General features: G+C 44.3%; 1 protein-coding gene across 1 annotated transcript in view; it reads left to right on the top strand.

Annotated features, from left to right (window-relative positions):
• ttc27 (tetratricopeptide repeat domain 27) overlaps positions 1 to 13,083 on the top strand; it is a 115,497-nt gene that overhangs the window by 47,275 nt on the left and 55,139 nt on the right. The window contains 1 exon segment of the mRNA XM_042333120.1: positions 8,952 to 9,065. Within this exon segment, the coding sequence (XP_042189054.1) occupies positions 8,952 to 9,065 (114 nt within the window).

The raw sequence follows: 13,083 nt of genomic DNA, 5'->3' as shown, positions 1-13,083 counted from the left end.
TTCCTCCTTTGAGTGAGAGCAGAACATAATAATAATAATCCTTGCATTTGATATTTGAATTATAATTATTATAATTACTAAAGCACTCTGAGACGCTGTCTGGTGTGAAGGGTGCCATATAAATGCAAGTTGTTGTATTGTTATTTATTGGGAATATATATGACTATGTAAGTGCATTTTTACTTCAGTTTGCACTGAAACTATATGCTGTATGTGATTATTTCTCCACATGAGGAGAACAAAATGATGTGTCCCAATAGAGGGTGCATGCGAGTGTTTTTTCTTAGAACTCTTATCTTGGGATGTGGGCAATGCTGGCATTTTGCCAGCATTTATCGCCTAGAGAAAGTGGCTGTGGGCCTTTCCTTTACAGTTGAGTGGCATTTTAAGAGTCAGACACATGGTCTGGGACTTGAGACATTTCTAGGCCAGACTGGGTAAAGGTGCGGATAGACAGATTTCCTTTCCCTGAAGGGCATTGAATGAACCAGCTGGATTTTTGCAGCAATTTTGTGGCTGTTTTTCTGGCGCTAGCTCAGATTACCAAATTTTTGGAATTCAAATCACACACAACTGCCATAGTGAGATTCAAAACCATGTAAACTCTGGGCAACTTCTCCAGTGCTGTACCTGTGAACCACTCTGCTTCTGTTTTGTCACCTTGGTGCTTAGGCTGCACAAGAAAGGCTGTGTTAAAAGTTGAATGAAAACATCAGGAGCTGTTGAGAGAAAGTGTGAGGGAGACAGAGGGAAGGAGGAGGCAGTAGAATTATCCTAACACTATAATAAGCCGCAACAAAACTCTGCAATGGTCTGAGTTTTTAACCAGAAAAATACATAATGTGGGCAGTGGCGGAAAAGGTAATCCCATGTTTTTTCACAATTAAAGCAGCAGACTGGTTGTTATTAAGGGACCTTCAAAAGAGCAATCAAAAGTTGTGTGCTTGTGGGGGGCGGGGGGAAGAGGAACAAATTAGGGAAGAGTTGGGGTTACAGGTGTTGATGTTCAGCCACGGTAGACTGAAGTCTGCACAGGTACCTGCAGGTGGCTGGTTTAATGGAGTTCTCCTTTACCTATTAGTGATCTTGTCCAGCAGCTCAAATAGGAGAGTTCAGGGGCCTCAAATTCAGCTTATGGGCCGACCTTGTATTGGTGCCTGTTCACCTCAGCCAGGTGTGTTTTGTTATGCGGTAAAGGGATCGCAGCTGCTCAGCTCTTTGGGTAAGAGAGGGACAGGGATTGAAGTTGAATGTGGCTGAGTGGTGAATGTACCGTCCTTGCTTTGTCTGCTGAGCAGCCTGTGATAGAGGAATGAAGCTCTGGCACTGTGCTGCTTGCTTTCCAGCAAAATGTTGCACTCAACTATATTTCACTGCTGAATTATGGCAGATTTGCTGCTAATATTAACCAGCTATAGAGAATATATGGAAAATACCCGATTTATGGTTTTCACAACAGCCACTCAGTGTGATTTATTTTTCAATTAGCTGCTCCGGATGGGTTCTGCATTTATAAAAATATTGTGTATAATCCCTCGAGCTGATCCAGAAGTGTTGGATGTCTGGAGATTTATAGTGAAAATTGTAAAGATATCGCAGATCATGTTGTGGCAGCCGTAAATTGGTCGCCTCTGGTCCATGGAGAGCACAAAACAATCTGTTTTTGGGGGTGAGGGGGTGTGGCTGGTTTAATGATTTGCACGTCCCATTTAAATCAGTAATCAAGATGTGGATTTTAATAATGGAATCCCATACTTTCCTGAGAAAAGCGAGTGCTTGTTGAAATAACCTACTAAATACGTTAGCAGCAAAGTCTGGCCGTTCGCTTTCCCTCCATGCTCTCCCAATTTTCAATAAAGCAACATTTTGGCTATATTGAGTGTGTGCGCTTGCTCGCATGTGCGCGCGAGCGTATGGTGTGCGCGTGTGTGTGTGCCTTCTTATCTCAGTGACTGTGTATACAAAGGCCAGTAGAGCCATGGGACTGACAGATTGAGCTGTTGTATCCAGTGCTAAATGCTGATTTCATGGATAGTAAACTTAATAGTAAAACATCTTGTGTTCGTCAACTCTTGGGTCCCCATATGGATACACCCTGTGTGGATGGGTGACTCTTCCCACCCTGCCTTAAATCTTACTCGATCTTACACTGAATTGTGACTGAAACGTCTCCCTGCTTTCATCTTGCCTTGGCACATGTGGTCTGCATGCTTAGGCAAACAATAGAAATCAGAAAGTTGTGATAGGAGACCAGACAACCTTCAGTCTAGTTTTGAAAACAGCCCAGACTGGGCCGAGGGGCTGGTTTATCAACCGATACAGAATGACTTGATCTGAAGAATTTTCCTAAATTTACGCAATGTTCAATTTTAAGACGTGGGTAAGACCATGAGAAATCTGGACCTTTGGCTCATTATCTGGTTGGCCCTTGCTGGGCGGTGTCAGGACAGGATTAGGCTGTGATGTGATGATCAGTCTATTGTCCTTGCGACACTGTTTGTGCAACCAAAAGGGGGAAGTGCCTTTGGAACTTCTGGAAAAATGGCAAGAAAGTGAGAAATGGGAGAAAAGGAGGAGAATCTTCATCTAGCAATACAAAAACAGATAGTTTGGAGGAGCCATTGGGCATCGGTGTAACATGCTCAGACATTTCAGAGATCCCAGAGAGACATGGGGGAACAGGAAGAGGCCATTCAGTCCAGCCAGCCTGTACCACCATCTTATTAGATTTTGCAGATCTTTTGATCTCAATGCCCTGCTCCTTACACTGCACCCCTTAATGCCTCTGCTATCCAAGCATCTGCCTATGTCTCCCTTGAAATATCCCTCTCGATTCTGACTCTGAAGCTTTCTGTGGCAGAGCATTTCACACCTTCATCAGCTAGCCCTCGGTGCTCACTTTGAACCATCTTGATGATGTGATAAGGCGCTATATCAAATGCAAGGCTTATTATTATAAAATATTATTTTCAGATGTAAAGCAAAGAAATGCTGGAGATGCACAGCGAACTGAAGAGATAAGCTAATGTTTCTGGTGTGCTCCTTTGCCAGAAACTGAAACCTTAACCTCTCCCTTCGGGTCCAGATGCTGTCTGACCTGGCTGTGTATTTTCAGCATGTTCTCATTTTTAATGATTGCATTCCAGCATTCCCAGTCCTTTTTATCTCAACCTTTGATCGCAAGTGGGATAAGAGGACTTGGCTCCCATACCACGATAGGCGCAATGACTTCCTCCTGTGCTGAAATTATACCTCTTGAATATTCACTTCACTGATCTGAAATGCTCTTTCTCCCTCCCTTCCCTTATTCAAGGCACATCTCAAATGCATACCTCTTTGACTCGGGATGCCCATCTGACATTATTAAGCTCTTTTGAGATGCCATCCTGATGTGAAAAACTCTTATGTAAGCGTAAATTGTATTGTAGCGTGGCTGAGCAAACATTTCCGATTTCATGGCAGCGAATGACTGTGCTGGAAGCATTCCAGAGATGCTGAGTTTGTCACGTAGGCAACTGCACAGCACTGATCATTTGTCCCGTTCCTAGGCTCTGCACACAGCTCTGTTGCCTGTGTAAGCAAGTTTCACTCTGTGGCCCAGCAAGTCATTGAAGCATTCAGGAAGCTGATAGCAGGGCTGTCAATCACTTTATTATCTTTTGCTCCTTAAATTTATTTTTGGTGAACTTCAGTGTTTGAGGGTAAGGAAGCCCAGTGCTGAGGAATGGAATGCTTTCCACTCACCTGCAATGAACCCTTCCAGGTTAGTAAGAAGAAGGGAGAAGATAATGCTCAGAAGAAATCTTATTGATACGGTTTCAGAGAGTAGCTAAACTGAACCCTAATCAAATGTATTAACGCGTTCAAAAAGATCTGTAGCATGGGGCACTGATTCAAGTTCACAAGAGGAAAGGTGAAAAGACAGTCCAGATCGAATTACTTTCACTGAGCCTCGTGAATATGTGTGAATAGATTACCCGGGTGTGGCAGAGGCAGATTGTATTCTCACTTTCAAGGAAGAATTAGATAGCTATCTAGTGATGAAATTGATGGTTGAGAGATGGAGTAGTCATATGATTGTTTTTTTTCTTTGGGACGCTGAAGGTTATTCCACAGTGATCTTTGCAGGTCCTATACATTCTAATTAAACAGCATTATACAATTATACGATTCAATAGCATTCTGCACATAAACGTGCCCAATTAGCATTTCACGGACACATGATTGAAAAAACTTTGTACATTGTCAAACAACATGGTAGAGACAGAATCGATAATATTATACACCACCAAATAACATTGTACAAATGGATAGGTAACATTCTACAGACACACAATCAAACACCACGGTGTAGACACACAATCAAACAACGTTGAGCACATGATAAAATTACATAAACTATACAGCACCAAAATAGGCCATTCATTCCACTACTGTGTTTGTACTCCTTCAACCCCCTCCTTCATCCACACTCCCTGTAACCCTCCCGTAGCTGTCTGTTCCCTTCTCCCTCATGTATGCTTTGGCCTACAAATACACATTTATTACACTTTACAGAAGTACTTTGAGATGTCCTACAAAGTGAAAGGCAGTATATCAAATGCAAGGATTATGATTATTATAACATTGTACAACACACAATTGAATAATTTTATATAAACAATTGCTGGTACTTGCTGAGTTATTTAACGTTATTGTAAAAGAATAAAGAGTGTTTGATGTAAAGGACCAGTGGATAGTTAGAGCTACTCAGAGTGGATCTCACATTGCTTCAAGTTAAAATAAGTATTTCCTTTTGTAAAAAAAAGTTTCAATAAAGGCAGTGTTGCTTTCAAACACATTTTTGTCAAATAAAAATAGAAAGAGTAGCACTCTGGTTTTTACAGGGTTTACCATATTTTGCTTTGTGTCCTGTTACTTGGGTGGAGGCTGAGAGGGACAAAATGGTCACAAAATCAATTATTGGCTCTCATTGACATTTCTTCGTCTCCAGCATACAAATGGAGAAATCTTAAACTGGCTCCAAATCGATAAAATCCAATGCCTGAGGCCAAACTGTTCTTAATTGTGGAACAATTTAAAGCCACAAAAACCAACTCAAGTGAAGTTCCATAACTCCCCTTTCCTGCATGTTAAACAGCACTGATGAGAGCCCAATGTGAAGAGGTGAGCCACTCTTGGTTCCAGAGTTTGGAACCAAACAGTTTAGTGAAATCTGGCTGGAAAGCAGCTGCACGATACATTTTGGAGTTTGAAGTGCTTTGGAGCGAGTTACCCTCCAGCGTTGGTAAGCAGAAGAACAGAATAGTTTGGCACTACAATTTTTTTTCCTTAAATCTGATCCTTTTTTGCAGCTATTTATACATCATTCAGATCTTTAACCCTCCCAGGGTTGTGTTTCTTGGGAATGCTTTATTCGACATTTATTTGGATGTGTTGCCCGATTTTACACTGTACAGTTACTGCCCATTGAAAACAATGTTCATGAAATGATATTTGCAAACCAGGATTCAGAAATAACTGCACACGAGGGAAAGCGAGACACACACTCGAGTGTGGGTGGTGGGGGGATATCGACCTAAACGATGGAGAGCATTCCCTCTGTGAGTGACTCATTTTCCTATAAACACTGTGACTCTGACTAGATATGGTTGAAGATGGTTGTAGCAGACGCACACTGGTTTGTTTGTTTGCAAGCTGGCTGTAATGTGGGAATCCCTCTTGGTGTTCCAGAGGATGTTTGGGAGCACATGACAAACACAGCTGACTTCCTTGCACACAGAATTAGCTGTGCAAAAGATGGGAGCCTTTATGCTTGGAATAACAGGATGTGTAGGAAACTGTCCTCTTTGTCTCATGCGCTGTTAACTTGAGCCCATTTCCTCAGCCTGATCTATTTTTCTCTTAAAAGATCCCAGTGGATTAGCAAAGTAACACCCTCTCTGCAGTGGTGCATTCACAGACCTGAGGCATGATCGTGGCACTTGTATTTTCCCAACCTTCTTTGAAGTCTATCACTTGTATTGGCGATTAGTTGGTATATCAACCTGAAATTATTGTTTGTCTTGTGTTTAGTTTTAATCAAAACTGTAAAAAATGTTTTAAATTGAGGATTAATTCCCGCTCCCTTTGTTTTCCCGCTCCTCAACAACCCCTTTGTGGGAGCAGTGGTGACTCGTGCTGGGGTGTGGGTCAACCAAAATCCTCAGAGCTATTGTGTACTCACAGCCTCAGAGAGAGGTGGGGTAAAGGGATCCTTGGCAGGTTTCTCTGATCTTTGGCATTTCTTGCTAAAGAAAAGGGAAACAATCATAGTCTGATTTCGGCAGTTCAGCGTCTGAATAGATTTATTATCAGGCTTCTTCACTAGCTCAGTCGTTAAAGCCGCTGCCTTGAGAGAAAACTGATCCACACACACCCAAAGATTTGAGCTTCAAAGAATCAGCAGATCTCAACCGGGGCGACAGTAAGGACAATATAATTGGCCTCATTGCCTCTGGGCTAGAGAGGGAGAATCAGCAGCTCCTGATCGCAATGCAATGACCTCCGCCGAACACTATGCTCTTACAAATGACAGGTGTGAAGCTTGGTTTGAGGAATGAGCTAGGATGTGACTCTCTGTTGATTCAATCACTTGTCTGCTGACATTCACTGTTGAGGATCAGAAACAAACAATGAGCACCCTGTTGAGAACCCAGAGGGGAGTCTGTGCCCGTGGAATAATTCCTCAGCAAAACTGTTATCACGACAGGTGTGGATGGGTGGGTGGGGAAATGTTCTAAGCCATTACAGTCTACATGTTCAGGTGGACTTTAAAGATCCCATGACATAGATTTTTTGTCTTAAAAAGGATTTTTGTTACGTACGTCAAAGTTCTGGTAACATGAGAACATTTCACCAACCGGCAAAACAGAAAAGTTCGTCTCCACATCTTATGGTACCGCAATGAAATTAATTGAGATATTTCCAAAGCTGATTTTAAAGGTTTTGGTTTTACGTGGGCTATTCACAAGGTTCTGGTTTCACAAGTTTACTTGGTGGAAGTTGATGGAATACGGCTGGGTTTATACAGCTGGGAATGAAGGCACTTTGCCCTCAGCTGTAGAGCACTGTGGAGCAGGAAGCAGAGTTACACTTCCCACTTCATATCTCATAGACGCTGTGAAAAAAAGCAAACTCCTGATGATGAGGTTCTGCACACGTGCAGGCTAGCGTGTGAACACTATACTGAAGTTAGGTGTTGGTGTTCAGTGTTAGTTGGAATCGCACAACTGGCTGTTTAAGAGCATTAAACAGCAGGTCCATTGAAAGTCATGGTTGTATTGAAAGCTTCAGTGATCGGATGGAAAGATTTCAAAACAGGCAAATTGGAGGGAGTGAATTCAAATCAGAATCACACCTTCCATAAATACACAGCAATGAGTGCAGACCGTTCCTGATTCCTGCCGGCTCAGCCCTGAGGTGCACAGTGCATGAAGCGCTCTGGGACGCTACCCTGTGTGAGGTACCCTACATAACTGCAAGTTGTTGCTGTTGAACCTTGAAGTATGCAAGTTTCATCAACTAACATGCAGCAAAAGAGTAAATTTGAAGAGGAAACAAAAGGCTAGTGGAAGTTGCTGTTCAAAAGCGCCTCCATTAGATATATAAGAATCCGTTATTCTGACCTGCTTTTCCGTTACAATGAGCAATCCTCAAGCTAACTGCTCCCCACACCAGCTCCAGTGACGTGTAGAGTTAGCGGGGAGCCAGCTTTGAACCACCCGACCCCAGGATAGTTGAGTACCATCTGGGTTATGTTGACATGGACCTGTCTGCACTGAGGGCTCCGGGGGTGGGGAGGCTCCGGATGGTTTTCAGATCATTACAGAGTGAGCTCCTGGGGTCGGGAGCTTCCAGGACAGGCAAGCTCGCATCCAAACCAAAAAGGGAGGAGTTGAACGCAAAGCGTTTGGATTGCGTTCAACTCCTCTCTTTAATACAGTTAAGTTTCACCCACAAAATACATAGTCAATCCTATGTTTATCCTGTGAAGTGCATTGAGACATCTCAATGATGTGATAAGCACTAGATCAAATGCAAGGATTATTATTATTGTCACGGAGTGCCCTAGAGGAGGAGGTGCAGGGAGGATCAGGTGTAATGTTCAGCGCCTTGGGACGTCCTCCCAACGTGAAGGTGTAATTTACTGTTAAAGCTGGGAATTCTCACTGTAAGCAAAGATCTAAATTATAACTTTGGATAAAAAAATTACTCTCTTCCTCTATAACATCCTCCCCCGCCCGGCTTTAATAGCGTGGGAACCCGGTTTTTATTCTCTTAAGCACTCAGACGCTGCCCCATGTGAAGGACGCTATATAAATGCAAGTTGTTATATAGTCTTTCCAGAATTGGAAGTGTTGTAGCCATATATTTTGAAAATAAGCACCAGACATTTCCACACGTTCAAATTGTACCAGAACATTTTTTTTTCTTATTATCAAAACTTAACTCTAAATTTTCAGCACGTTGTCGGAGGTGAGATCTTTTGAATGAGGCGTTAAACCAAGATTCCATTTAAGTGGTCTTGCCTGTTGGATGATCTCACAACACTATTAAAGAAAGGGAGTTTTTCTGGTGTCCTGCCCAGATCGATCTAATCATTCATTTCACGCGACAATGCTATTGGCAATTGTTGCTGTAGTTTGGTTGCAAAATGAACAGTCACTACACTTGACAATAATTTTGCTTACAAAATACAGTCAATTCACTTTATCGTATATCCAATAATAATACCTGCACTTGACATAGCGCCTTAGCATATTGCCGAGATGGAGTGATAAGGCTCTATATGAAATGCAAGGATTATTATTAAATCCTGTGGTGCTCTTCGAGAGCACTTTGATGTGATTGGGTGCTGCAAAAATGCAGTTGCTTTCTTTTTCTTTAAAACTTATTTATTTGTGTTTCAGTGTCTACTGTCACAGCCCAAGTTCTGGGCCATTCAGGCAACCACCTTAATGCTGAGAACCAAGCTGGAGAAGGGCAGCGGCCGGCGGATTGAGCGGGCCATGAAGCAGACTCAGGTAGGATGGCGTTTCTGCTGCAGTCATTGATGGTTGTCATGTTGTGTCAGCTGGATGGGGGAGAGAATCAGCACAGGATATGTGTCGGCACATTTCTAGCTGCCTGGAGTGGGAAAGGAAGTTTCCGAGCTGCAAATTGTCCAGCCTGTCTAAGCCTGTGCTGTTGGGTGTTTGACTTTTGGCTCCAGGTCCTCTACATGATCTATACTGTAAAGTGAGAAACCGAGAGGACATCCTGCCTGAATGAATTGCACCCCCCCCCCCCACCCCCATTTTGCGTCATGTCTGGAAAACTACTGATCCCTCTGTTCCTGAACAGTGACTCATGCAGGGTGTTAGCTGCTCGTGGATGGTTGGAAATCTGATGTGCAAATCAATTCACAGTGTGAACGCTTCTCTGTGTGACATAATGTGTTGGTGTTTTCTCAGGAAAACCACATTAAACCAATTGTTGAGGCGAGCGGAGGGGGAGGAGGAGGGGGCGAAAGAGAGGGAGGAATAAATGTTTCTGCATCATTATCCAGTAATGGAAACCAATCTTAGAGATTATGGGTTATTTGCCCTCGCTGTCTGGAACTCCAGCCCAAATCCCTCTGCATCGGCCCTTCCCTCCTCACCTTTAAAGCTTGCCTTAAGACCTATCGGTCTCTGTTCTTCCCCTCCCCCCAACCTCTACATCAACTTGGATACTGGTCAGCTGTGTGACGTGTTTTGGAACGTCCTCCTGACGTGAAAGGCGCTATATAAATGGAACCTGTTGTCTTTCTGGAAAAGGTATTGGGTGAGGGGGATTCTCGTTATCTTTCAATCACATTGTTATCAAGTAATAAGAAGATTGTTATGTTCAGCAGTCGGTGTGAAGTAGACACCCCCCTCCCCTTTCCCCGACACACACATATCCCAGGAAGATGCAGCTGCTGTCTGCTAACTTTCTTTGAAGACCGTCACTGCGAGAAATAACACAAAAACAGAACTTTTATTTTTGTGGTGTGCAATGTGATATCTGGCTGTGCTTGGACAGATGAGGTTTGGTTACATTTACACCGCGAGGGTGGGGGTAAAAAAAATGAAGAACTGAATAGCTCAGCAGTACACCAGGTTATTGCTGTCATTTCTAAAAAAAACTTTCAGTCAATGTTAGGTTTTCCTCAATTGGACACAAAAGACCAATTCCGAAATTTGACTTCTGTTTTAACTTTGTTGACCAGCTGCGTGAAGCGCTTCATAACATTTCACTTCCATGTTTAATCAATTGTATAATGTGAACTGCTTTGAGACATTTTATGTGAAAGGTGCTGTATAAGTCCAGGTTGTCGCTTATTTTATTAATAATAATCCTTGCATTTGATATGGAGCCTTTTACGTCAGGAAAATGCCTCAAAACACTTTGCAGAAATTAAGGTAAAGTGTAGTGACTGTGTATTTTATAGGTGAGCATGGCAGTCTAATTACGCGCACTAAAATCCCACTAACAGCAGTGGATTATATTATTTTAAAATGTATCTGGGACTGTTGCAAATAAAAAGGAGCCTGGATGGATGGTTCACTGGATAAAAATACTGCCCTTTCACTTGCAAGTTTTGGGTTCAAGTCAAGTCCAGGGTAATGATATCCCCTCCTTCCTGGATTTAAGAGTCTGTTGTAAAATGACTTTATATACAGTTTCAACTCACTTCCTTGTGGATGTGTGCCCACAGCACATAACTGTCTCCAATGCCACATGAAATTATCAATTTCACTCTGAAAGCTTAGAAGGAAATAGAAAAGTACACACCGGGATCTAGAATGGGTTATTTGCACACCAATTTGTAAATAGTGTAGTGACTTCTGACAGGAACTGAGAGTTACGCCAAGTTATAGGAATTCTACTCTGGCATGACTGGAAATGGGGGCACATCTGAGCGGAGTTCAGGTGCTGTCCCACAACGGAATGGGTGAATGAGAGGACGTGCTGCGTGTGTGTCTGTCTGTGTGTCTCTCTCTGTCTGTCTATATACAATGGGCTTCCATGTATCCAAAATACTCAAGACTTGGATTGCAGCTTTGTTGGATAAATGCATTAGATCAGATTTCATGACTGAATTCTGAATGAGATTTGAGCAGCATGGGGTGTGGCTTTACAGCACAGACAGACTGCTTGAGGGGGCACACAGTTTTGCTGAGAGAGTCTCTTATGATGCACAGCAGATGTTTCATCCATTTCAAAGGGTCACTGTGGGTAGGAGAGCAGAGAGAGAAAGGATAGCTTCAGCATGGTGGTGTTTCTGATCATTGAGTGTTTCAGACAAGCGAAAGTCTGTACCTTACACGCATCCTTCTGGTTACAGTGACATGAAAGGAATGTCCACAGGAGGCAACAAGAATAACAACAACAATATTACACTTGGGTAGCGCCTTTCACGTCGGGAGGACGTCCCAAGGCGCTGGACAGTCAGACTTTTGGACCCGAGCTGCGGGTTGGGATCAGGGAGGGTGGAGTATAAGTGTAAGTGCAAATTGTTGTTGTTAGAGAGCAGTGGGAGAAGGAGGGTGATTGAAAGCACGGTTGAAGAGGAGAATCTTGAGATGGGTCTTGAAGGAGGCAAGGGAGAGGGCGAGGCGGAGGGACTGCAGGATGGAGTTCCAGAGGGTGGGGGCAGAGTGGCTGAAGGCCTGCCTGCCAGCCAGTGGTGGGCGAGCGAGGAAGGGGACGTGAAGCAGGCCGGAACCTGCTGAGCAAAGGGAGCGAGTAGAAAGATAGGGGGTAAGGAGGTCGCATGGGTCACGGAGACTGATGTGGCAGAAGACAGAGGGCTGCAGAGTTCTGGATGATCTGCAGCCTATGGAGGGAGGAGTTGGGGAGGCCGACAAGTGAGGAGTTTGCATAGTCAAACCTCGATGTAATGAAAGAATGAATGAGGGATTCAGCGGCCTGCGGTGTGAGACAGTGGCGGAGGTGAGGGAAGGCAGAGCGGGTCATAGCACAAATGTTGGGTTGAGGGTCAAGCAAGACCCCAAGGTTCCGGACTGGCTCGGTGAGGTGGAGTGTGCATCCATGGACGGTGATGTTGTCAGCACCTGAGGTGAGGAGGCGCTGACGGGAGCCAATCAGGAGAGCCTCAGTCTTGTTGATGCTCAAATGAAGAAAGTTGACTCTCATCCAAGACTTGATGTCTGACAGACATTCTGTCAGGACAGCAGTGGCCCTGGAGTCCAGGGTGGAGGCAGAGAGGTACAGTTGGGTGTCATTCGCATACATGTGGAAGTTGACCCCATGTCTGCAAATGATGTCACTAAGAGGGAGCAGATAGATATTGAAGAGGAGGGGATGAAGGACAGAGCCCTGAGGAACGTCGCACAAAACGGTGCGGGGGCTAGAGGAGAAAACGTTTGTGGAGAAGAAAGGTGTGAGAAGTATGATCTGAACTAGTCAAGGACAGAGCCATGAAGGTTGAGTTGCGAGGAGAGGCGGTGGATGAGGATAGAGCGGTCGATGGTGTCGAAGGCAGCAGAGAGGACAAGGAGGTAGAGAATGCCATTTGTCACTTTGACCAGGGCTGTTTCTGTGCTGTGGGCAGCATGAAAAGCCGATTGGAGGGGTTCGTGAAGGGAGAGGCGGGAGAGGAAGGGGCGAAGCTGGGAAGCAACAATTCGTTCCAGGACCTTGGAGAGGAAAGCGAGGTTGGAGATGGGGTGGTAGTTTGAGAGTAAAGTGGGACACAGGTTCAAAGGTGTGGAGGGAGGGATGGGTAGGGGCTGGGATGAGATGGGGAGGGGCTAGTAGACAGAAGGGCAGAGGCAGCTGAGCGGATCCCCTCGACTTTGGATTCGAGGAAGTCCAGCATCACCTCATAGTTGGCATTGGAGGTGAGGTTGGGCGAGACTTGAGAGGATAGACGGAGGAGCTGGTTAGTGATGGAGAAAAGGAGCCTGGGGTTGTCTGGCTTCCAAGATTGTCTTGGAGAACGCCGATTTAGTGGAGGCGAGGGCGGAGTGGTAGGATTTGTTAAGATCCAGGGAAAGTTTGATTTAAGCAGAC

Source organism: Callorhinchus milii, unplaced genomic scaffold (assembly GCF_018977255.1).
Source record: "Callorhinchus milii isolate IMCB2004 unplaced genomic scaffold, IMCB_Cmil_1.0 Scaffold3, whole genome shotgun sequence".
Classification (NCBI taxonomy): domain Eukaryota; kingdom Metazoa; phylum Chordata; class Chondrichthyes; order Chimaeriformes; family Callorhinchidae; genus Callorhinchus; species Callorhinchus milii.
The sequence above is the reverse complement of the archived record's forward strand: the minus strand, read 5'-3'. Positions and strand labels throughout refer to the sequence as shown.